General features: G+C 35.4%; 3 protein-coding genes across 3 annotated transcripts; all 3 read left to right on the top strand.

Annotated features, from left to right (window-relative positions):
• Positions 1-676: 676 nt before the first annotated feature.
• LOC133863626 ((+)-neomenthol dehydrogenase-like) lies at positions 677-3,478 on the top strand. Its single transcript, XM_062299660.1, has 5 exons — positions 677-833; positions 943-1,189; positions 1,411-1,458; positions 2,538-2,705; positions 2,945-3,478. Exons 1-5 carry the CDS (start codon positions 814-816, stop codon positions 3,320-3,322), a joined length of 861 nt encoding a protein of 286 aa, XP_062155644.1. The 5' UTR covers positions 677-813; the 3' UTR covers positions 3,323-3,478.
• A 3,185-nt stretch (positions 3,479-6,663) lies between these two features.
• On the top strand, positions 6,664-9,291 carry LOC133863627 ((+)-neomenthol dehydrogenase-like). Its single transcript, XM_062299662.1, has 5 exons — positions 6,664-6,815; positions 6,935-7,181; positions 7,772-7,819; positions 8,356-8,523; positions 8,755-9,291. The coding sequence occupies exons 1-5, from the start codon at positions 6,796-6,798 to the stop codon at positions 9,130-9,132; spliced, it is 861 nt and encodes a 286-aa protein (XP_062155646.1). The 5' UTR covers positions 6,664-6,795; the 3' UTR covers positions 9,133-9,291.
• Positions 9,292-13,595: 4,304 nt separating this feature from the next.
• LOC133863623 ((+)-neomenthol dehydrogenase-like) lies at positions 13,596-16,680 on the top strand. The gene is made up of 5 exons (XM_062299655.1): positions 13,596-13,756; positions 13,875-14,124; positions 14,392-14,460; positions 15,391-15,573; positions 16,111-16,680. The coding sequence occupies exons 1-5, from the start codon at positions 13,737-13,739 to the stop codon at positions 16,489-16,491; spliced, it is 903 nt and encodes a 300-aa protein (XP_062155639.1). The 5' UTR covers positions 13,596-13,736; the 3' UTR covers positions 16,492-16,680.
• The last annotated feature ends 566 nt before the right edge of the window (positions 16,681-17,246 follow it).

A 17,246-nucleotide genomic window follows, 5' to 3' on the forward strand; every position in this document is an offset into this window, starting at 1 on the left:
TATTGACTTCATATACACTCTTAGATGCATGAACTTTAAATTATAACATTTCATTTGAAATGGATAGTATCTCTTTTATTAAATGAAATTGAGAGGATCTTATTTCTTGGATTAGGATTCTCTCCAGTTGGTTTTAATTGGAGAAGAGCCAGTTCCTTATAACATGAGGGTAGAAGGAACTAGTTCCTCTCGAGTTGGTTTACTTGCATTCAAAGTTTGATGTCATAGTACGTGTTGTTAGAAGTTTCACTCTTATAACATATTTGCGTCCATCTGTTTTTTTCACTTGGATCATGTAATTAAGCTCATGACAATTTTGAAAGCCACGAAACTACATCTACATTGAGTTGAATGAATAATTTTTTAAAAAAAAATAAATAAATCACTAAACTACGAGGACGTTATAAAAATCACAAAAATATGATCTGATCCAACCCAATTGGTAAGTATTGTAATCCAATGAATGAATATAATCATTATGAATTAAATATTACGGATTCAAATTCATTAATGTTTCTATTTAGAAGGCGATCCCCCTTTTTAATGTTGTTTTTCTAGTTACACAAACTTGTTGACGTCTTTACTGAGTCAGAGGACGGCACTTTCTATCTATTTTTAACCTCGTTATGTTAAGAGTAATGTTGAATATCATAACACGTGGCCAAAATTAGATGGATAAAATTTGTGCGATCCGACAAAGACGATGTACCTAGAGAGTCCAAAAAAGGTAGGAATCCTATGACGTAAAGCCCAACCTCATGTGTTACACATTTTCTCAGATCAAATTCCAAGTCTCATCTCAAGTTCTCAACAATGGCCGAAGCAACAAAGAGGTACTGCTTCAGTCCGTCCATGGTGTCTTTTACATTTTCCATCACTATCTTGGACCACAAATCTCACAACCATCTCTCTCTTCTCGTATGGGACTTTTTTTTTTGAAAGGTATGCAGTTGTTACAGGGGCAAATAAGGGGATTGGATTTGAAACAGTGAGACAGTTGGCTTCAAACAGGTTCATAGTGGTCCTGACAGCAAGAGATGAGAAGAGGGGTCTTGAAGCTCTTGGGAAACTGAAAGACAGTGGTCTCTCTGATCGTGTGGTTTTTCATCAGCTTGACGTGTCTAACCCTGCTAGCATTGCTTCTCTGGCAGATTTCATCAAAACCCAGTTTGGAAAACTTGATGTCTTGGTATGATTAGAAGCTGATTTCTTTAAGAAGTTTTGTCTCTTTTGGATCTTATTCATCTTGAAAATCTCGATAAATTTAAGGTGAATCTTTTAGGATGTCATCAAGGGGTAGAATCCTCCAAATAACTGGAAGGATTTCTTAATTTTTCCCGTTTTTAAGTCTAATTCTTGTTGATGTAGACAAAATGAATGATGAATGATGAATGCTGAAACTATGTGCAGGTGAACAACGCTGGGATTGGTGGAGTCAAAGTAGATGCTAATGTTGAGGTAACTACTTTCCAGATGTCTCTTATTCTGTCTTTTTAGCAGAGTGAAGGTGAGTTTGAATCACTTTGAAATGGGATGCGCCTTCGGCGTTAACTTATAACAGCCACAAGTGTGTTGGCAGTTGGTTTGAATGCCATGGTTGGACTCCATTATGTAGTTCTTGTTTTGACAAATTGAAATTTTGGATAGTAAAGATGTATCACCCGGTGTCACATTGAGAAGATGAATAACACATATAGAGTGGGTATATTATAAAGGCACTCATATGTGTTAAATCTCACATTGGTTCCTTACTAGGTGTGACTGAGCTTTATAGGTGATTTTGAGAGCTTCAAATTGACTAATATTTTTGAAGTGATAGCGCAAATGTATGTACCGCTTTTCCTGAGTCATTAATAAATGGTCTAAAAGCAAACTAGTAAAGTTATTTGCTTTGCTTGATGTGACGCTTATGAGGACGTCATGAATTTAAGGGGAGAGATTGTAGCACCACATTCCACAATGGGAAGTTGAATAACTACATAGAGTGGATAGATTATAAAGGCACTCATAGGTGCTAAGTTCTACATGTGTTCTTTATTATGTGAGACTAAACTTTATAAGTGATTTTAGGGAGTTCTAAATTAACTAAACCATTTGGAATGATAGAGTATATGTGACTAGCGATTTTCTTAAGTCGTTACAAAATAAATAGTAAATAATAGAATAAAATAAGTCAATCATACAATCAAGTCATTCAAATGTCAAAAATCAAGTACAAAATTACTCAAAATCTGAAGCTTCAATTCACTCAAATGAGATTCTGCAAAGCACTGACATGGGTAATACTTCCTTATCTTTGATGCTTAGCGAAAGGCCTTTGTGGAGGTAGAAAAAGAATAATCTTATGTCAAACCCATTCTTTTTCCTTGGAAAAAATTAGCATCTCTTAAGGGCTCGATTTTATAGCTTGACCAGATGTCTATTCAGGGCCAACAATTAGGTACTATTTGCCTAGCTGCTTAGCCTTTTGGAATTCTTCTACCATGGGCTGCGAAGTATTTGGCAACAATTACCAAGCGATTGAATTCTTACTGCAGGCAGGAGCTAATCCGAGGAAACTGATTCAAAATTATGAGTTAGCAGAAGAATGCTTGCTAACAAACTACTATGGTGCTAAAAGAATGGCCGAAACACTCATTCCTCTCCTCCAATTGTCCAATTCACCAAGGATTGTTAATGTCTCATCCTCCATGGGGAAGTTAGAGGTATGAACGTAACACACTCTTCCTATATAGAAATAAATTGTTGGCAACTTGGATGGAAATTTGTTTGAATTTGAAACTAGACTGGTAGGCTTTAAATTCAGGCAAGTTGGTCCTATGGCCTTTTTGGGCTCAAAAGATTTAGAGGATCCTGCTTGTTTTGGTTAATTTATCTTAGTTTTTATTGTCAACACTTTTCTGGCCTCAAAAGATAAAAACAGTGCTTGTTCATGTTGGTTCAGAACATACCAAACGAATGGGCTAAAAGAGTGCTAGGTGATGCTGAAAACCTGACAGAAGAGAAAGTGGATGAGGTATTGAAGGAGTTTCTAAAAGATTTTAAAGAAGGTTCTGTGGAAGCCAGACAGTGGCCTACTTTTCTTCCTGCCTATAGGCTCTCGAAAGCAGCCATGAATGCCCACACAAGAATTCTAGCCAAAAAGTACCCCAATTTCTGCATCAACAGTGTCTGCCCTGGCTTTGTCAAAACAGATATAAATGGCAACGCTGGTGTCTTGCCTGTTGAAGAAGGTGCTGCGAGTCCTGTGAGGTTAGCCCTGCTGCCCGATGGCAGTCCTTCTGGCCTCTTTTTTGTTCGCCAAGAGGTGTCTTCTCTCTGATTGAAGACAAGCCACCATACAGACGGACGATAAAACTCATATAGCTTGTAACTTTTCTACGCACTTTCTCTTATTTGCTTCTTTATGTAAGATCTCATATTATAACAATAAACGAGGGGAATGCAGGGATCGAAGTGATGGGTGTTTCATTTACTACTTTCGATGGCATTTAACACGTTGACTTTTCTTGGTAATGATCTCTTTTGATAAAGGTTTGATCTCCATTTCAAGCAGTTGGAATAATACATAAAAAAAGAAGAAGAAGAAAGCGCCATACACATGTCTATCTGTTTAGGGTTTAATAAGATCATAACTATTACAAAAGAATGGTTACACAAAAGAATAAGTGACACATGTCACAAGCTATATACAAAATGCCCAAAAGAATAGACATCCCGCGGTCCATCACATTACAACTGTCGGGTTGAGCTCTAGTTATAATATTCCAAATACAAAGCTACGGGATCATCCTTCATGTCAGGTGTACCTGCAACCAAATGATCATCATATATACGGTTGTAGAGATTGTCACATCCGTATAGGTGAAAGAATGAGTTCACCGTCTCAGTATAAAATATATTCAGACCTCAGTGATATTAAACTGACTGAGTTTTCGCAAAAAAATCAATTTTCTTTTCTAATCTTGCGTACATTATATCAGTTACCAATTTTATGAACTTTTGTTTGAAAACTCCTATATCTGATACAGCAAATATTGACTATTAGACTGTCCATTGCATTATCATTCCCCACCTCTCTCTGAGTTCCTCATTGGTGAGGTCAGTGTCCTTCAATCTCTGCTCCCATTGCACCTCTTTTCTATGTTTTTAATTTACCAATTCTTAATTATGGTTTTATAAAGCTGGTTATATATTATTCCTTTTGGTTTCTTTTTTCTCTTTATTTTTGTGGCTGCTATCTTGAGCTGATCTAGGTCATTTTCCTTCCGGACGGTGATTTGTACAATGTGTGAATGCCCTGCCTTTTTCTTACACAAAATTTGTTGACTTGGGTTTACCAAGCTACAGTGGTAGAAGTGTTTCCGGTTGTTAACTTTGTTCCTTTTTCTGATTTATCCGTAAGTTTTCTCATCTCAATCTTTTGGTTTTTGTACCAGCTTCTTGCAGGAAGCTACTTCTCTCTGGCATGGGCGCTTGTGAGTCTTTTAAGACCATGGAGGATGAACATGTTTGGGACACTTCTTGTAATTTATGACAGTTCATGTAATTGTTAACCAAGACTCTCACTCCTTGCACAATCCTACCTCAAAAGAATCTCTCAAGCTAACAAATAAGGATGGATAGACAGAATGTTGTGATGCTCATCTCAACCACATCTCATGGTGCTTAACTCAGCCGCATCTCATAGATTTGATAGGGATTACTTGTATACGTTAAATATTGTTATTTTGTATTTTGAATAGTTTGAATCTTGTAACTTATCTTTTAACTCTCAATTTATATTGTATAGTCTATATAATCTAAATGCTTCATAAGGTTTTGGTAAGTTTGCCAAACTTTTCATACTCAAATCTTTCAGTAATTTGGGGCTTTCTTGTAATTTGTGGCCCTTCAAAACTTTCATGTTAATGAGTTCATTAATTTTTACGCTTTCTTGCTTTGCTACTTTTATTTTTTATTTTTTATTTTCTCATTGGTCATGTCACTTTTAGTGAAAGATTTTCCTCAAGTCTTACTGAAGTACCTTGGAATACTAACGTCTTAAAGCTCAATATTATGCTACTTTCACATTATAACACAAGAATTACGTTGATGAATTAAGTACAGCCATTTTAGTATACAAATGAACAAAAGGCAGTTTAAATGACAATTTGACATTCTCATACACATTCTCCCTCACAAGAACAAGACCAGCATATTAGAAATAAAGAGAAGAAGAAAACAGAGAAGGGAAGAAGAAGAGGAGAACGCAGGAGAAAATTAAGGACTACATTGTTGCTGATTACATTACATATTCTGATTACAAAATAGTCTAATATATAGACTTGAGAAAGGGTTAAAACCAGAGGATAAAGGGAAAAACTAAATGAGAAATACAAGAAGGTATGGGTGGAAGATTTGAGGAATGGTCTTGAGACTGGCGTGGATGACTGCTGCTGCAGAGGAGTGGGCTTGCTGCTGAGATGCTTGACTTGCTGCAGATATGGCTTGCAGCTCTTGGATGACTTGCTGCAGAGGTTAATCCTCTAATACAGCACACCTGAAAGTGCCAGAGCCAAGTGCCTCCAAATTTCCCACTGCTACTCACCTTGGTGTCTTTCATCCTGAACTAATGTGCACTGTACGTCCGAGACACATCAGTGAAGTTCAGAGTGTATTGCCCACCACGAAAGGTGTAGGTATGGTTCAGAGTGAAGGACATTGACGTCACCAATTAATGAGGAACTCAGGAAAACAATCATTTGGTAATGTTTATCATTTATAGGAAAATGTACAGGAAAACAATCTGTAAAGAATAAAGATAATTACACTTCGAAATTTTAACTTTTGTTGCAAGTGATCACAACTGTCATGGCACTTGCGGAGGAAATCAAGACTCTTTCTTTCAAGTTTCAACTCTTTTGAGAATATGATCGATGCTGTGTTCGAAACTTGCAGAGAATCCTTATCAACATGTGCTCCAATATAATTAATTACAAGGCCATCACAAAATCACCCACCTAACAACAAACTACAACCAAAATCAAAACCCAACGCCAAAATCCCTCTAAATTTCGGCCGCTAGACTCAAAACCCAACAAAAGTAAATACACCCAATCCCAAAAATAAATCTGATTTTTTTTTTTTTTTAATCAAACCGAATCACAACCCAGCAACAACATACCCACCAAATATTCTCCCCTCTTTCGGCCATTAATCTAAACAACATACAAGAATTTTTTTTCTCCATTTCTGGTCTCCATAAAAATCAAAACCCAATATCAACACATCAAAACTTCAAGTCTAATTAATTAGAATGTTGAACAAGGGACAAAATAATGGAACTCACGGTGGGGGGAGCTCAACAGCGGAGCCCGGCGATGGAGGACCGATGCGCGCGAGTCCACTTACAGCGGCGAAAATGGGTCGCAAGTCCAGCCACTGCACCCTCTCTCTCTCTCTCTCTCTCGCCTTTTTTTACATCTCACTGACCCTCGAATCTCTTTCTCTTTTTTGTTAGATTTTGGCGGCTTAGTTGGAATTTTGAATTTTAAATTCTGAATATGTGGCATCCTTTGGACCCTTAGATAACATGAATGGCCAAGATTTTAGAATTTGAGAAACTCAGATTTTAGAATAATCTGAGGGGATCCGAAATCCGAATCCGTACAAAAAGGTAGGAATGCTATGACGTAACGCCCAACCTCATGTGTTACACATTTTCTCGGATCAAATTCCAAGTCTCATCTCAAGTCCTCATGTGTTACACATTTTCTCAGATCAAATTCCAAGTCTCATCTCAAGTTCTCAACAATGGCCGAAGCAACAAAGAGGTACTGCTTCAGTCCGTCCATGGTGTCTTTTACATTTTCCATCACTATCTTTGACCACAAATCTCACAACCATCTCTCTCTTCTCGTATGGGTTTATTTAATTTTTTTTTTTTTTGAAGGTATGCAGTTGTTACAGGGGCAAATAAGGGGATTGGATTTGAAGCAGTGAGACAGTTGGCTTCAAACAGGTTCACAGTGGTCCTGACAGCAAGAGATGAGAAGAGGGGTCTTGAAGCTCTTGGGAAACTGAAAGACAGTGGTCTCTCTGATCGTGTTGTTTTTCATCAGCTTGATGTGTCTAACCCTGCTAGCATTGCTTCTCTGGCAGATTTCATCGAAACCCAGTTTGGAAAACTTGATGTCTTGGTATGATTCGTAGCTGATTTCTTTAACAAGTTTTGTTTCTTTTTGATTTTTTTCATATTGAAAACCTCGATAAAATTATGGATAATTGTATTATTGATCCATGTGGTATGCCATAATTATATTTTACTTTTTATGGTTTAAAAAGTTCATGGGAAGTTTACGTGGTAAGCAATAATTACAAATTAATCCCTAAAGTTAAATTCCATTAAATTTTTTTACAGATTCTGTTAAATGTCACGACAACGCCACGTCAAACCAATAAGATGACGAATAAATAAATAAACTTATTAGTTTGACGTGCTGCTGACGTGACATTTAGTAGAATTTGACTGCATGATCGATTTGCAATTATTGTTTACCACAATGACCTTTAATGAACTTTTTGAATCATAAAGAATGAAAAATAATTATGACATATCATAGGGACCAGTGATGCAATTATCCCATAAAATTAAGGTGAATCTTGAAGTATGTCATCAAGGGGTAGAATCCTCCTATTAACCGGAAGGATCTATTAATTTTTCCCGTTTTTAAGTCTAATTCTTGTTGATGTAAACAAAATGAATGACGAATGCTGAAACTATGTGCAGGTGAACAACGCTGGGATTGGTGGAGTCAAAGTAGATGCTAATGTTGAGGTAACTACTCTCCAGATGTATCTTATTCTGTCTTTTTAGCAGAGTAAAGGTGAGTTTGAATTACTTTGAAATGGGATGCGCCTTCGGCGTTAACTTATAACAGCCACAAGTGTGTTGGCAGTTGGTTTGAATGCCATGGTTGGACTCCATTATGTAGTTCTTGTTTTGACAAATTGAAATTTTGGATAGTAAAGATGTATCACCCGGTGTCAGATTGAGAAGATGAATAACACATATAGAGTGGGTATATTATAAAGGCACTCATATGTGTTAAATCTCACATTGGTTCCTTACTAGGTGTGACTGAACACCTAGTAAGGAAAAAAATTTAGAATAATCTTTAGTCAAACCCATTCTTTTTCCTTGGAAAAAAATTAGCATCTCTTAAGGGCTCGATTTTAAAGCTTGACCTGATGTCTATTTAGGGCCAACAATTAGGTACTATTTTGCCTAGCTGCTTAGCCTTTTGGAATTCTTCTACCATGGGCTGCGAAGTATTTGGCGACAATTACCAAGCGATTGAATTCTTACTGCAGGCAGGAGCTGATCCGAGGAAACTGATTCAAAATTATGAGTTAGCAGAAGAATGCTTGCTAACAAACTACTATGGTGCTAAAAGAATGGCCGAAACACTCATTCCTCTCCTCCAATTGTCCAATTCACCAAGGATTGTTAATGTCTCATCCTCCAGTGGGAAGTTAGAGGTATGAACGTAACACACTCCTCCTATATAGAAATAAATTGTTGGCAACTTATTCATAAAAAAGAAAAAAAAAAAAAAATTGTTGGCAACTTCGATGGAAATTTGCTTGAATTTGAAACTAGACTGGTAGGCTCAAAAGATTCAGAGGATCCTGCTTGTTTATCTTAGTTTTTATTGTCAACACTTTTCTGGCCTCAAAAGATAAAAACAGTGCTTGTTCATGTTGTTTCAGAACATACCAAACGAATGGGCTAAAAGAGTGCTAGGTGATGCTGAAAACCTGACAGAAGAGAAAGTGGATGAGGTATTGAAGGAGTTTCTAAAAGATTTTAAAGAAGGTTCTGTGGAAGCCAGACAGTGGCCTACTTTTCTTTCTGCCTATACGCTCTCGAAAGCAGCCATGAATGCCCACACACGAATTCTAGCCAAAAAGTACCCCAATTTCTGCATCAACTGTCTCTGCCCTGGCTTTGTCAAAACAGATATAAATGGCAACGTTGGTGTCTTGCCCGTTGAAGAAGGTGCTGCGAGTCTTGTGAGGTTAGCCCTGCTGCCCGATGGCAGTCCTTCTGGCCTCTTTTTTTTTCGCCAAGAGGCATCTTCTTTCTGATTGAAGACAAGCCACCATACAGATGGACAATAAAACTCATATATATAGCTCGTAACTTTTCTACGCACTTTCTCTTATTTGCTTCTTTTATGTAAGATCTCATATTATAACACTAAACGAGGAATGCAGGGATCGAAGTGATGGGTGTTTCATTTACTACTTTGGATGGCATTTAACACGTTGACTTTTATTGGTAATTGTTAAAGTGTCTTACATCGCCAATAGATACATGATTTTAACACTTTATAAGTCATGGACAACTCTCCTCTATCAAGACATCTTTTGAGAGTGAGTAAAGTCCATACTTTTACATGGTATCAGAGTCAGATTTTTTGGACGATGATGAACTTTTCCCTTCTAATATTGAACACGTGTTTGGCCAAAAGTTGACACATTTGAGGGAGTGTGTTAAAAGTGTTCCTTATCGTCAATAGATACATGATCATAACACTTTAGAAGTCATGGACACCCCTTCTTTCTCAATACGTTTTTTGAGAGTGAGTAAGGTCATAAACTTTTACAGTAATGAACTTTTTTGATAAAGGTTTGATCTCCATTTCAAGCGGTTGGAATAATACAAAAAAAATAGTTCCCACGAGACTCTGTTCTTGTCTTCTCTGAGCTAGATCTTCTCCTCAAACCTTGCTCCTCACTTGCATGGCGCTAGTGTCCACTCCTACCCTCACCCTCCTTCCGCCACGGTAAAGCCTTAATTCCCTTTTCTTTCCTCCGTCTCTCATATTGCCTGTCTCGACCTTTAGAGTTCCAGCATCCTCTACCTCTCCTTGTAGACTTGCATCACTTTCTTCTCTTTTCAAAACCCAATTCTACCACCCTTTCTCGTTGGAGAAATTCTTCCAACCCATTAACTAAAAGTAACCTGTCTTTTGAATAGGATATATAGTAAGTTTATATTTTTTACTAATCCTATTTAAAAAGCATGTAAGAAGCATTTGCTATTAAAAATAGAGAAATAATACTTTGTATTCTCTTATCCTTCTCTCATATTTCTTCACTAATGTGGCATTGTTAATTCAACATTGATTTTTTTTTTTTTTATTCTTTTTAGTTAAGATTGATCCGAATGTGGATTTATTATGCCACATTAGCGGAGAAGGACAAGAGAATACCAAGTAGCATCTCTCATTAAAAAAATATATATATATATGTTTCTCACATACTAAAGAAAACATGCCACATTGAAAGACTGTGTTAAAGGAAAATTTCTCTAACCAAGTTTACAAAAAAAATTTGTCCCTTTACACCCATTATCTAGTGGCTCGCAGATAGAAATTTTCTACAAATTGGGTTGTAGGAGTTACTACAACCTCACCTTTAAAAAGTGACATGTGTTCTTTTAAGCATATGAGAACCATATGTTTTCTTATTAATGTTATTAAAAAAGCATGCGAGAAGCATATGCTTTGAAAGTTCCGTTTATTTCTACATAAAATGTTTTTCCTATTTTATGGTGTTTGGTACGACCAAAAAATTGTGGTCAAATCAAAAACTTTTTCGGTTGACCAGTAAAACTTTCTTAAATTTTCATAAAATGGTTTTTTTATTATTATTATTTTTTTTAAAACAAAAAAACTGTAAACTATTTTTTGAGTTGGAACTTCTCTTTCTTGTATACACTTTCTCGCAATTCATTCTCTGCAGCCGTCGGCCACTGCTAGAAACTGCCGTCAAAGCTAGCTGAAAACCGTTGTTGGTCGCCAGAATCCTCCGCCACTGGAGTTGGTTGAAAGTTGTCAGCCGTTTTTTGCCACTATCAGAAGTTGTTGACCATTTTTTGCTATCGTTAATTTTTTGTACTAGCCAAATGCTAAAAAATTATTCCAACATAAAACGTTTTTTGTCGAGACAAATAAAGTCCAAAAAAAAAATTATGTATTTCTATCATGCCTACGTATGTCACTTTTTTGGAGACTAAATTGTAAGAATTCACATATCCCAATTTATAACAAATTTCCTTCATTTTTAAGGGTATGCGGGGTTCCTCAATAGACCAATGGTCTCAATTTGACGTGGCAAAGCAAAAACCAATCAATCTAGAAGCACCGGTTGGACCCAAACCAATCAATCTTTAATCTTGTCCTGTCCATACGTTGAGTTCAACCAGAAGGGAGAAGGAAATAAAAAGGCGTTTTTATTTGCACACCAAGAAATAAGAGAAAATTGAAGTTCAAGAGAAGCAGAAGAAAAAGACAAAATAGAAGTCCCTTTGAGCTGTCATGGTGTCATAATTGTGTAGAAATTCTTGTTAGGACTAATAAATCGTGTAGAAATTTATTTATTCTTTGTGTTATGTGAAAGTGAGATTTTGATAAGGATATATAAAAAAATCTCCTCTCCAGATAAGCAGATAAGGATAACCACTGCAGTCAAGGTCAACAATTATTTTAGAGAAATGATCCCTACACTCATTTCTCACAACAGTCCCACAACAAGCTGACGTGGCTGGTAATATTTTATTATTTTTTTATAAAAAGAAAACAAAACAAAACAAAAAAAATATTAAAATATTACCAGCCACGTCAGCTTGTTGTGGGGTTGTTGTGAGAAATGAGTGTAGGGATCATTTCTCATTATTTTATATGTTAAGTTTAAGAATAATGCTATTTTTTTTTTTTTTTCAATTAGCTCACAATACTGGTGAGTCGATCTCAATCAACCTTTGAATTAATTATTATTATAAAAAAAAAAAAAATTTAATAATTAGTTTTAACTGCCATGTCAACTTTGTGTGATAAAAATTTAGTATAGAATTTTATATAGAAAAATGTTATAAATCATATTTTTATCTCACAATGTTTACCCCTGACCTACGGAGTGGTTACGCGCCACCCCAGAAAAACTTAGGATGGCTCGTAGGCCACCCCCTCCCCTCAAGGTGGCAGCCACCCCCTTTCTTTCTTTCTTTTTTTTTTTTTTAAAAAAAATTGTTTAATTTTGAAGGTATTTTATGTAAATTTTGATTTTAAATTAAGGCATTTGAGTCTTTTCATAAATTTGACTAACAGAAGAGGTAACGGTATGAAAATTGTAGTTTCATACTCTCTTTTGATCGAGATGTCAGTTCATAGTGGCATGTTGATAATGATCGATAGTTGATGAGGAGAAAGTGTAATTACTCATTTTTTATTTTTTTTTTAGAGAAAAAAAAAAAGCACCCATAAAATGTTAGAGTATGTAATAAAGATAAAAATCATAATCATAAATGAGGACTAGGTTGTAGTAAGTGAATGAATTTGATTAGGATTATATTACAATCGAATAATTTCAAATCATTTGTAAGCTTTATAAATAAAACATTGTATACATTTAGGGGTGAAAATGCGTATGCGGATACGTTTATTAGCAATATCCACTTCCACATAATTCGGTTATCCATTTTAGGTATCCGTATCCGCATCATGTGATTACCATTCGCATCTGCGAGGTTATTATCTGCTATTCGTATATGAGGTAACAAGGGTTTTGGGTATTGAAATTATAATTCCTATTTCTAGTAAATAAAAAAATGCATTATCTATAATTGGACACTATTATTCATATCACACTTGCTAATCATTTTGCCATAAAATTTCTATCTCATAGATTATTTAGCTTCTCGCATCATCTATTTATAGTTGGTAAAGGAAAAAATATTAAAAAACCGACATTCGCATATGAGGTAATAACAAAACGATGCTGTTTTAGTGGATTTAATTAAATATCTTTAACATATAAAGGGTATGCTTAGCCTAAAACTACTATCCACATCCGCATATGTTGATAGTGGATAGCGAATAAAGGATAGGTTAGGGGTGAAAACCCGGTTGGCCAAAATCGCCAATCGGCTTCGGTAATTAGGTAATCGGTTAACCAGGTATGTAATAACCAACGATTACAAGTTGGAACCCGGTTATCCGGACCGAGTATTGAAATTCTAAAAAAATAAGTTTTTGGGTATTGAGCCTATTTCTTTTGCTCTGGGGGTGGCTGAACCACACCTGCCACGGGTGTGGTTCAGCCACCCCCAAGGGCCAAAAACCCCCTTCTTCAATTTTTTTTTTTTTTTTTCTTTGGTCATGGGTTTGGCCACCCCAGATTGGTCAAGGGGGTGACTGAGCCACCTTCTTATTTTTATTTTTTATTTTTTGTTTTTAATATTTTTATTTTTAAGTTTTATTTTTTAAAAAAGTTTTTAAATTAATTTTTAAATATTTTAATTTTTAATTTTTTTATATTGTTTCACATGTCGACCCTTATTGGTTGACACATGCTAATCCATTAAAATTTGGACAAAAATAGAGGAAGGTACCAAGTTAATCTTTTTTTCAAAAATTAAGTTCTATCTGTGAGCCAAAATAAAATTAAAATACAAAAAATTAAAATTTTTAAACCACCTATACTAAATATGTCTTTAACCCAAAAATTAATTAGTCAAGAGGCATTTTCAGGCTAACATGAAACACCTTCCGTAGTTCCGTTGTCCATCTCTCTCTCTATATATATATATCTGGAAAAGCTATTTGCCTTGCTCCCACTTCGCATGTTGAGGCAAATAGCAGCGCTTTCACTTATCATAAAAGCGTCCTAAGTTGACTTCATCATCAATGGCAGGAGCGACAAACAGGTACTCTGCTTCTTCTAATTTCACGGTGTTTACAATATTGAAGCATGCATGACACCCATATTTCTTAATTTTTTTTCTCTATTTATATTCGTCTTAATTTTATTTTATTTTATTTCAGGTATGCAGTAGTTACGGGGTCAAATAAGGGGATTGGGTTTGGAATATGCAGGCAGCTGGCCGCAAATGGGGTGGTGACGGTGTTAACTGCTAGAGATGAGAAAAGGGGTCTTGAAGCTGTTGAAAAGCTGAAAGAGTGTGGGGTGTCTGATGAGCATGTGGTATTTCATCAGCTTGATGTGGCTGACCCTGCTAGTATAGCTTCTCTCGCAGATTTCATCAAAATCAAATATGGGAAGCTTGATATATTGGTAAGATTGAAAGCCAACTTACTAAAAATCTTCTCTTTCTTTTGTTTTCTGTTTATTAATTTTGTATTTGGGTGGTGAAATGAGAATATGACCAATTCCCATTTGTAAACTTGATAAAAAATAAAAAATAAAAAAAAAAATCCCTTTTTGGTTTGTGTGGTATAGAGTATTTAGAAATAATTAAGATTTAGAATATGTTCGTTATTTTGTTTCTTGCTGAATTTTCAAGACACTATAAATGATGACAAATCTTAAAATTCTATGCAGGTTAACAACGCAGGGATTTCTGGAGCTGGAGTTGATGGTGACGCTTTAGCAGCTTCAGGTATTGGTGAGGTAATTAAGTTTTGTACATATGCTCTGTTTTTTCTTAGGTTAATTACATTCCATTCCCTCAAATTACTTTTTTTTAATCACCGGTTATTCTAAAAGCTTAATCTGATAGGAAAGATTGAATTTAATTGTTTAATTAATATTCTAATACTACTTCTCACATGTGAGCTCAACTCCTTCTCAATAAATGAAACCCATCATGTGAAATATATAATGGATTGGAAGATGAAATGTAGAGGTAGGGTTAAAACTCAGGAGCTTTGCTCTGATATCATGTTAAATCATCGATTATCTTAAAAGCTTACGTTAATAGAAAAAGGTTTTTAGCCCACACATGAGAGGGAGTAATTAAATAATTAAATTCATTATTTCTTATTAATTTAAGCTTTTTGAAAAATGATACGGTTGGTACGTGGAATGGTTATTCCATTAGGAAAATGAACATCTTTTATTAGGAATGGAGAATAGTGGAATATAATAGCCATTCCCATGACCCATTAAGGAATTGAAAGAAATAACTATTCATCAATTTAAGGAATAGTTATTTCCTCACGGCAATGTGAATAACTATACTAGGTGTTAGAGTATATGATAAGGATAACACCAAGTTTATTCTATTCTACCTTCTTATATTCCTAATAAAAGATATTCATTTTTCTTAATGAAATAGTCATTTCGTGTATTAAACGTATCCTTAGTGTTTGGTTAGGTGATTAGCTTTTTGGAGTTCATTGTTTTGCTTCGAATGAAATCCTGAAATATTTGGCCACACTATCATGGACAATTTTACTAAGTACCTAGCGTATTAATTGGTGTCTAATGTCTTCGGACTGGGGGTTGGGTGGCTATGTACTGTTGAAGGGCAAATGGTCTGTAAACTGAATAATAACAACTTAAGAGGCAAGAGGATAAAGTTTCTTCTCATTGATACAGGAAGGTGAGAATGCCAAAATCGATTGGAGTAAAATACTGACTGAAACTTATGAGTTAGCTGAAGAGTGCCTAAACACAAACTACTATGGCACCAAAAGAGTGACTGAAGCACTGCTTCCCCTCCTTAAGCTATCCAATTCACCAAGGATTGTCAATGTTTCCTCTTCCATGGGGCAGTTAAAGGTATGAAACTACTACAAATAAATTTTTGACACCGTTATAAGAATCAAGTTTTATACAAGTTTTTGATTTGGTTAATTTGAATCAAATGTAGACGATTCAACAGAACTGGCCTGCTTAAAGTTGACCAAGTTGAGACTGGGTAGTTGTACAACTTCTCTTTCATGTTACCTTTGCTCACTTACTACTAAAAGGAAATTTTATATATTTGCAAAGAAAAAAGGGTCCTATATACCTCTAATAAATGATCAAGATTTATGTTGCCAATAATGATAGTTAACTACCAATCTAGGTGTTATGTACAGTCAAACATACTCTGCCGCTGTTCATGATACTCCAATTAATGAAATCATTTTTATTTTTCCTTTCATACTAAATTAAGCACTACTATGTTTTTCTTTGGAATTACGCATTGTCTATCTTTCTAAACAAACTGGCGGGGTTTTACTTTCTAATAGATGTGGAGTTTTTGTTTTCAAATTAAACTGTGATTGATTTTCCCATAAATAAATCAAAAGTTTTCTTGTTCTGCTGTTTTAGAGCATACCAAATGAATGGGCTAAAGGAGTGTTAGGTGATGCTGAAAGCCTCACAGAAGAAAGAGTGGATGAGGTATTGAGTGAATTTCTGCAAGATTTTAAAGAGGGTTCCTTGGAAACCAAAGGGTGGCATGGTCTTATGCTTGCCTATAGAGTTTCAAAAGCGGCTCAAAATGCCTACACAAGAATCGTGGCCAAGAAGTACCCATCTTTCCGTGTCAATTGTCTCTGTCCTGGCTTTGTCAAGACTGATATGAACCACAACACTGGCTATTTGACGATTGATGAAGGTGCAGAAGGTGCTGTAAGGTTAGCGCTACTGCCCAATGATGGTCCTTCTGGCCTATTCTTTCATCGGAATGAATTGTCAACGTTCGATTAAATGTCAGCCTCTTTGTCAAAATAAATAAGGAAGCGAGTCATCTTGATAGAGAAAAATATATTACATCAATATCGAATGACTGCAGTACTTTCCTTGCATTTGATTCTCAATGTATAATAGGTTTCTTGAAGACCAATGTGTAACTTTATTGTCATATATATATTGTGTATGCAGTAAGCAAGTTTTTCACTTCGTGTATGTCATGTCAAATATATGCTTTTTCTTAATGCAACTTTTAAGAATGTTTCTGTTTCTACCTAGTCTTTTTGCATAGACAACTATCGGCAGAGATTTGTGAAGAAACCATATGGTTGGTTAGTAGAATCTTATTTAAATGGTTAAATCAGAACCCGATTTAAGGTAAAAAGGTTTCATTGATTGCTTTGAAGCACCCTGAGATTACAGATATCAAATCCTCCATTGCCAATTGATGCGGGCAAGTTTTATCAGTTTTTTTTGTTAAAACCGTTTTACTTAAAAAATCAATTTTTTTTTTTTTTTTTTAATTTTTTTTTTTTGATTCCAACATCGGATTGTGACAAAATTGGTGGCGTTTGAAAGCTTATTCGGAGGGCTACAATTTTGTATTTCATAAAATTTTTGTAATTTCAACGTTTACTAGGAAAAAGTTGTCATTTTATATTATTAACATTGCAAAGTGTTTTTATTGCGCAATCTAGGAGACTGATGGAGCAAATCAGATCCTTATCCGACCAAATTGATGCCATGGATGTTGCTAACGGTCATCGCCGTCA

The sequence above is a fragment of the Alnus glutinosa genome, chromosome 3 (genome assembly GCF_958979055.1).
Source record: "Alnus glutinosa chromosome 3, dhAlnGlut1.1, whole genome shotgun sequence".
Classification (NCBI taxonomy): Eukaryota; Viridiplantae; Streptophyta; class Magnoliopsida; order Fagales; family Betulaceae; genus Alnus; species Alnus glutinosa.